General features: G+C 43.8%; 1 protein-coding gene across 1 annotated transcript; it reads left to right on the forward strand.

Annotated features, from left to right (window-relative positions):
* The first annotated feature begins 1,060 nt into the window (after positions 1-1,060).
* PHLDA1 (pleckstrin homology like domain family A member 1) lies at positions 1,061-6,101 on the forward strand. Its single transcript, XM_027747834.2, has 2 exons — positions 1,061-1,884; positions 1,983-6,101. The coding sequence occupies exon 1, from the start codon at positions 1,421-1,423 to the stop codon at positions 1,877-1,879; it is 459 nt and encodes a 152-aa protein (XP_027603635.1). The 5' UTR covers positions 1,061-1,420; the 3' UTR covers positions 1,880-1,884; positions 1,983-6,101.
* The last annotated feature ends 2,362 nt before the right edge of the window (positions 6,102-8,463 follow it).

Consider the following 8,463-nt stretch of genomic DNA (forward strand, 5'->3'; position numbering starts at 1 on the left):
GATTTAAAAAGGAAATCCTTTAAAAATGTTATCAAAGATAAACTCCATTAAAGCTATCATTAATGTTGATTTTTTTTTCCTAATGTGCTATTAGAGCACAGCACATGCTGCAGCATGACCTGCTTACTAGCTGCCAAGATTACTGCAAGGAGGTTTTCTTTGTGGCCATGATAAATGCATGTTTAAAAACAGTGCTCTCAAATGTAGTATGAAACTTCCAGCATTCAGTTTCCTTTGGCCATAATGTACTGCCAAATTCAGCTATGTGGGCTTTTGATTTACATCTAATACATCAAAGGACTAAAAAATAGTTTCATATTAACCTTAGGTCACTTTTCTGCTCAAATAAAATTATTAAAAAGCTAACCTTGGGGAAGAATCTGAACAATAAGCAAATGTGTGGCAACAAAGCAGATAAATGGTCGTAGCTGTTGCCAGTTTGGGTTTGTTTCTTTATTTGTTTGTTTTCCCTAGTCTGCTTTTACAATTTCCAAGTGCCGAGGTTCTACTGTTTACTTTGGGAAGTGATATGGATACTTGCTTTCTTTAGATATTACTGGAAGTGCTGCAGAAAGTAGAGGATTTTTTATATATATATACATTTGAAGCTGCTTCTCCCCAGCACAGCCGGAAGCCGTTCGGAAGCGTAGGGATCAAGCCGTTGTACCAGGTTGTGTGTCAGGCTGTTTCCTTTGTTTAATGGAGCGATGATCCCTTAAATATCAGGGTGTTGCTAAAAATTGGCACCGGTTATACTGGGCTTGAATCAAAAACACGGAGAAGGAGGGCCCTTTGCTGCTATTCCCCACGGGGTCAGGCTGAGGAAATCTGTTTCAAACAAATGCTGCTGGAACACCCCGAGGAAGGCAAACGAGCGCTATAGAGCATTTGAATTGTCCTGTTAACCTCCCTGCATTAGTCTACCGGTGGTTAACTACGGCGGGGAAACCCTTCCTGCCTCAGCACGGCCGAGCTCTGCCGTGGCCACTGCACCTTGGAGGAGGGGCGGGGAGCCGGGCCGGGCCCCCTGCCTGGGAGCGCAGCCCCCGGCCCCGCTTCGCGGGCGGGGCTGCTCCGCCGCGCCCCTCGGCTCCGCTCCGCTCTGCACCGTGCGGGGCTTCCCCGCGCCCGGCGGGCGGGAGGAGCCGCCGTTTCCGCTGGGTGTCACTCTGGGGTGGGAGAGGCGCGTTCAAAAGCGGAGGGCAGGGAAAAGCCCGCCGACAGCCCCGGCCGCCCGCACCGGCAGCGTCCGCCGCCCGCCACGCCGCGGCACGGGCGGCAGCCGCTGCGCTTCCTGCGGGCCGGGGCGCTCCCGGCCCTCCGCCTCGGAGCCGGCGCCCGGCGGAGAGTCCTCGGCTGGTGCCGGCTGCCCCCCGAGCCCAGCCCCTGCGGACGGAGGCCGCCTAACCCTGCCAGAAGGATGCTGGAGGGCGGCTGCAAGGCGGTGAAGGAGGGCATGCTGGAGAAGAGGAGCGACGGGCTGCTGCAGCTCTGGAAGAAGAAGCGCTGCATCCTCACCGAGGAGGGGCTGCTCCTCATCCCCCCCAAACATCCCCCGCCGCCGCAGCAACAGCAGCAGCCGCCGCTGCCGGCTGAGCCGGCGGCCAAGATCAAGGAGCTTCACTTCTCCAACATGAAGACGGTGGACTGCGTGGAGCGGAAGGGCAAGTACGTGTACTTCACGGTGGTGATGGCCGAGGGGAAGGAGATCGACTTTCGGTGCGCGCAGGAGCAGGGCTGGAACGCGGCGATCACGCTGCAGATGGTGCAGTACAAGAACCGCCAGGCCATCCTGGCCGTGCGCTCCACCCGGCAGAAGCAGCAACACCTGGCGGCGCCCCACGGCCCGCGCCTCCGCGGCGCGTCCAACTCCGCCTAGCGCAGGTACCGACCGGCCCCACGCCGCTCCCGCCGGGCACTGCCCGCTCCGGGTGCCGCTGCTTCGCCTCACGGGCTGCCCTCTGCTCTCTGTCTCACTGCAGGTTGCGTTCACGGAGCGCTTCGGGGAAGCGGGACTAAGAGCGTTCGTGGCGGACCTGCGCCAGGGGGTCTGAAACTGGGGAAGCGCCGGAGGGGCAGGTAGACCGGAAAGAAGCGGCTCAAAATCCTGAACCCCAGCCTGCTGCTGCTTTGCCGCCCTCGGTGCCGAGAAGCATTTCAAATCTATTATTTATGAACCTTGGAAAGGATACTTTGGTGCGATGGGATTTCTAGGAGACATGATGTACTGTAACTTTATTTTAATGTATTTTATTTATTAGAGTTGTTTTCTTTTGGTTTTGTTTTCCTCTTTTTTCTTTTTTTTTTTTTAAGGCTTATTTGCAGGATATTTCTGAATGTAGGCTGTATCATAAAAGCAAAGGAAAAAACAATATGCATGTTAGCTCCCTGAAGGAACTAAAAAGTTCTGGGTAGTTTGGCTGTGTGCAATTTGACGAAAAAGTTATCCGTTTTTTATCCAAAATACACTATATTCCACTAACATGGAAAATGTGAAACCCATACTGCATATGAAATCTGTTTTCTCTAATGAGAATAACAATTGTAGTCTGAGGTTTAAATTATTGCCTTTTAAAATATTAAACGTGGTGGAAGATGGTAAAAAGTTATTCATGCTTGACTATTCAAAAAGCAATGTTGCTTGTTATTCTGAGGTTAAAACCCATCTGTTTTATGTATGAGCAGAGGAGAACCCGACCAACTTCTTTTGTGATGCAGGAATCTGAGTTGGATTCCAGCTATCAGTGTGATGTGCTTGCTCCTGGGCTGGCGGGCCAGAGCTGAGGCGTTCACGAACGTTTCTTACTGTCCAAGTTCAGGGCTCCCTCCGCACGCTTGTTTTTTAAATGATCTGGGCTGTCAATCTGTATTGCTTTTTCATGGCGGTTTTTAAATGTCTTGCATTAAAGCAGCCCATAGTTTAAAATCCATTTTATATATGTCTTGGTGTGCAAATGGATTATTTTGGTCACAGTTTTCATAAGGTTGCTCTCTAGCTGAGATGAACTAGGCTAATTTTGGTGTTTAGCACTGTCAGATGTTGAGAGAGGCGTATGATCTTGCCTCTGAAAACGTTGACGAAGCAATGAAGTTGGAAAACAAAGGGCTAATTGCACAGCTGTTGTGTCTTCCTCTGTCTCTTAAAAGTCAGTGGGAGTTCGGCTGTCGATGCTGGTGGGAATGGGTCAGAGCTCTTTGCCGGTGTAGAGGAGGGAGTTGGGCGTGGGCCGGTGAGCTTTCTAGGACTGGGCTCTTCAGACGATGGGTGGCTTCATATTGTGTGCCCCTACAGCAGGTTCTCTGGTTTAAATGAAGTGGGGAGGCTGTAAGTGGAACAGAGCAATGTGGCCAATTATCTCTGGTTCAAGATAAAAAGTCAGAGCCATGGAACTATTTATTTTAATTAGTGTGGTGAGGAAAATTGCTTTTGGCCCCTTTACAAGTTACATGAATGTAAACAGAATCATTTAAAGTTTCACATCCAGGACTGTTTTTTTGGTGTAACTGAGGTGTAAATTAACAGCAAGAGCCCCACATTCTCTGTTCAAGCTGTTTCTGTAAGTTTAAGCTGTTTCTGTAAAGCAAAAGGCTGAAGTGATACTCAAAGGAAGATCTTAGAATTGGCTATTGTGCATGTCAGTCCCTTCCTCTGCACCCTAAGCTTAAGCTCAGTCAGTAAGGAAAAAGTTGGGATCTGTGTTAGCCCTCCTCTTTTGTCCCTTGCCCCCAGGTTTTGGAGTCACATACCTAGACGTGCAAAACACGTCATGGTAACAGAATTAAAGCCCGGATCCTGACCATTCTCTGTAGTTACTCCTGAGCGCTTCTTTCCAATATGGCCCTTGACAAGGTTGCATGATGAACTTGGGGTGGTAGATTACGGCTGTTCTAACAAAGTTATTATTTTGAGATTAATTAAAATCAAAGGTGCCCCACATCTTCTAGGATTAGAGTTGCTGTCTTGGCAATCATAATGGTATTTCCACATCTCTGTACATCTGCCATTATCATTCTGCTAACGCTTGGATGTTAGAGCTGCAAGGGGATTCTCTAATGAGCTAGTCAAAGACTTACAAAATAGACTGTAATTTGTAATTTGGCTCCTCTATTTAGAGCAATTAATTACAGTTTACTGAGTAACTAATCCACCTTTTCAGATACACAGACGTATCACTGATCTCACCTACTAAAATATATTTTAGCCTACTGAAGAATAAATGTAACTGATGAAAATTAATTCCTGTGTGATCAGAGACATACGTATTTCTCTAAGAGAGGCAGATATTCTTGTCCTCAGTGAATGCCTCTGAATGCCACAAAAGCCTATGGATGTAGTCTAAAGCTGAAATTTTACTGTTCTTCTGGAAGTACTTGTACTTTGAAAACAAAAGATGAAAATTTTAGTGATAAAATTTTCATTAAGGTATGAGAAAATAGCTTTCATTTTGAATTTGCTGCTCCTTTTCACCAGTTCAAGGTCAATGTCCCATTTCACCTTATGTTTCTTGTTTTAAGTTGGTCTGAAGGATGCTCTGAAAACCTTTTGGACTGAGGTAGCTCACCAACAAACTTTTGCTGGTTGCCATTGCCTGCTCTGTTACCTGTTTAAAAACCTTGGTGTCAGCCAGAGTCCTAGTGTGAGAGGTGGTCACATCACAAAATCCCCCTTGAGCTGGTGGGATGGGTGTAAGGATCCCTCCCCCTTGTGTCTCTGGACTTTCTCCTCAAAAGTGAATGGGAACAATTTGGCTGGGGTCCCCTGGGGACAGTCGGACTGTGTGGCTCATGCCCTGTTGGTATAAATAAGGCTAAATTGTCTGATGTGGACACTCTGACAACTTTCTCATGCTCTAAATTCCACGGTTGTTTTTTGTTGGTTTTTGGTTTTTTTTTTTGACTGATAGTAATTTTAGACCAAGAAATTGTTTGATGTTATTAAAAGGTAGTTCTGGTCTTTTTTTTGTCTTGTCCCTCTACTACTGCATGGTCTTCATTTGAACTTCTGGATTAAATACTGTCTGTTACTGCCTTGTAAGCAATGGCTATGAAAATACGTCCAGCAAATCATGCTCCATCTTATCAGAGCTTTGAAAGTAAAGAAATTGTCATTCCCCTTACCAAAAAAAAAGAAATCTAACAGCACGTGGCTGAAGTAAATTCATTAGAGAATAAACAAAAATGCTGTAAAGCACAGGTTAATGCTTGATATAGGTACCAGAAGTGGGGACAGTCAGTTCATAAAAAGGTCAAAATTATGTGTCTTAACTAAAATAAAAACAAAAACAAAAAACCAAAAAACCAAAAAAAAACCCAAAAAAACCAAACAAACAAACAAAAAAAAAAAACCACAAGAGAAAGTGAATAAGGGGCAGATTCAGCAAGAAAATCTAAACTCTGGTGACCAAGACAATTTAGAAACTGAGAAAGGAAGATCAAGTGGATGTTGTTTCTGTGACATCCAGAAGGAATTCCTCCTTTTTAAGGTTCATGATATACAAACGCCAGCTTCTGAATTATAGCTGCAATGATGTACCAAATGTTTTCTAGCATATCCTATTCTGAGAAGAAATATCAGTGTCGTCAAAAAAATTTGTGTGTAAATATGACTCATAGATGATTTCTGAGAGATGTGATTTATTTTTCATATTTTTCAAGATACATTCCATTTCAAATAAAGAGGTATCTATTGAAAGAGCTCTCGATATGTTGGAAGAATGATTGGTTTGGTGGGCTATCTGTTGTGATTAAAGCCTGATCTAAGCTTTTCTAATGTCAAGCTGAATCTAAGGGCCTAAGAGGAACGCTTTGAACCTGTGTAGATACCCTCTGAAAAAAAGATCCACTTAGATGCTCCACTTAATCTATATATATATATAGCACAATTATGAGTCTCAGTCCTCAGTTCTGCTTCTTGCTGTGCTTGATGTGTGAGCACCCACACTGAGTCCAGCTGATTTCTGTAAGACTCGGCATCACAGTTCTCATACAGCAGGTCTTTGGGACGCAGAATTCAGACTCATAATCTTTACCTGTGAATGCCTTGCTCTGTGTGACATTAGGAATCTAAACCGAAGCATTAAATGTGCCTTGTTGCTCTTTTTTATGGATCTTAAGCACTGTTTGAATTTCAAATTACCTGAAAGTAGTCCAGAAAGAACACTTCCACCATTCGGCGTGAGCTCCGACCTGTTCTTTTCTAGCTTTGTGGGAAAAGAAATGAGGTATGACAAGAAAAATATACGATGACTTCTGCTGTTTGGGTGTCTCCATAGAGCTGCAGCTGCTCGGATGCCTTGAACTCCCCTGAGGTGTATTTGTATTGCAGCAGGTCCTCACTTTCAGGCATCTTCCAAAAGTGTACTAATTTCCGTGACAAAGTGTGCATTGACCTAGACTTGTTGGTGCTGTTTGCCTTCACTGGGGAGGTCTCAGTAACCTCTTCCATAAGAACACTTTTGCTGTAACAAGTACAAATTCTCTTTCCAGTAGTAAACATCTAAAATGTAGGCATTTGAACTTAATATTTGATACGCAAATGATAGTTTAAAGACCTGACCTCACAAGCGCTGGTGCTCAGCAGCTTTGAAAAGCCAATTAAACATCTCTGGATTTATTATCTAGTGAAGGACCCACTGTTGCTTACAGCTGTTAGAGATATCCCTTATGAGCTTTTAGTAACAGTGATAAGTAAGTGTCTCTGTAAGGGCATAAATGTAGTGGAACAAGAAATTAATAATTTGTGGTTCTTTCTACTCCTGCAGCAATGGTGACATCTTTATAAAAGTGCATAAAAAACTGTTTCTCTGCTTTAAATTTTGATTAGGAGGATGTAAAATAAGACTGTTCACATATTCATGGTACATATGAAATGGTCCTAGAAATTGGGGCCATTATTTTCCTAGTGGGAAATATTGTCTTACTAGGGTTTTCTCTTAAGTTTTCTCTGATCTGAAGTACAATGCAGGGTACAGAGAGGAAATCTGGACCTGATTCAAAATTCATTGAAATCAACTGGAATTTTTCCAGACTAGGACAGATGCCGACCTTTTTCACAAATGGTGGCTGCTTCTCTTTCGGTTTAAAAACCCCAGGAACGAAAACCCAGAGCAAGACCTTTGCCTATGATCTGTGCCAGTATCAATGGTGTGTGACTAGGATAACACTGACATTCTGGTCTTTCGTATTTTCCAATGAAATGAGGGGGAGAGGAAGAAGAAGATGAAATAATGCTTATGCTTTCTGAGCAAAATAAAATAGGAAAGAAGACCAGTCTAAATGTCTTCCCTTCCCCCACCCCCAAAATAAAATCTAGACCAGAATGGTTTCTAGCAATTTCACTGAATTCACAGCACAGCTGAAATGGAACAATTTTTTTTGTACTTTAACCCAGACCAGAACTAAATGAAAACTTTCACTTCTTTGACTGCTCGTTTCTAGCAGTCAAAGGACTAGGAACATCCTAGTCCTTCCTAGAAAGTGCTGAATTACTTTCCACACCTACATATAATTTTTTTTTGAAAATAAACTGTTGTGAAAACTTTCAACTTAAGTCCTTTATAAATTTGAAATAAGCTTTTTTTTTTTTTTAAGTTATAAACAGTACTTTAGGTGTTTGTGATAATGTTTTTTCTGTGTTTCCACTGGGGGATTTTTGATGTGTGAGGTAAGGAACCTCATACACACTCCTTACAACTTTTCTTTATGCCTTCTGCACTGAAGGTGAGCAGAGCAGAAGTGCCTTTGGTCCTGCTAAGAATTGAACATCTTCAAGGTGTCCTAACACGCAAAGGACTTGAGAGCTGTTTGGGACCTCAGAATGGGACTCGATTATTTGTAGGGTCTTGGCCTAATGTTACACACTGAATTTACAAGGAAAGGGACATCGACGTCAGCTTCTGGGTGAAGCACTGGGAAACGAGCCCATGCTGGTAGCTGGCACCCACATGAAGCTCGTGCTCTGCTCAGCAGCCTGGTTGGATTGCAGCACCTACAAGTTTTCCTTAGAGACTTTAGAAAAAGCCAGAAGTGAGGCTTCTGTGCTTAAGTGCATAGGATTTTTCTTGGTTTGTTCAGGTTTTTAGGAAAACATCAAAGCAGAGGCATTTACCCGATTATAGATTTATCACAGGCACTTTAAATTAGCCACTTTTACAGCCCTTCCTGGTCATTCTATTAGATGTCTCTGGCAATGCTAGCCACCAGTGCAGGGGAAATGGTTGTTTGGATGGGGGTTTGATTTACCTTTTGTGTTGTATTGTGCTATGACCACAGTGGATTTTGCATAAACGAAATTTTTAATGACCCTGCTTCATAATCTTTGCCTTGCAATAGTTTGTGAGCAGCCATAGTAGATTAACCAAACGAGTAAATACGTATAGAATGACTAACCATTACAATGAAGCATAGAGCGCTCTGTGGTCAGCAGAATGTTTTGATCAAGACAATTTGCCCCATGTTTTGTAA

This window comes from Pipra filicauda, unplaced genomic scaffold (assembly GCF_003945595.2).
Source record: "Pipra filicauda isolate LSUMZ 115617 unplaced genomic scaffold, ASM394559v2 scaffold4_size7858003_pilon, whole genome shotgun sequence".
NCBI lineage: Eukaryota > Metazoa > Chordata > Aves > Passeriformes > Pipridae > Pipra > Pipra filicauda.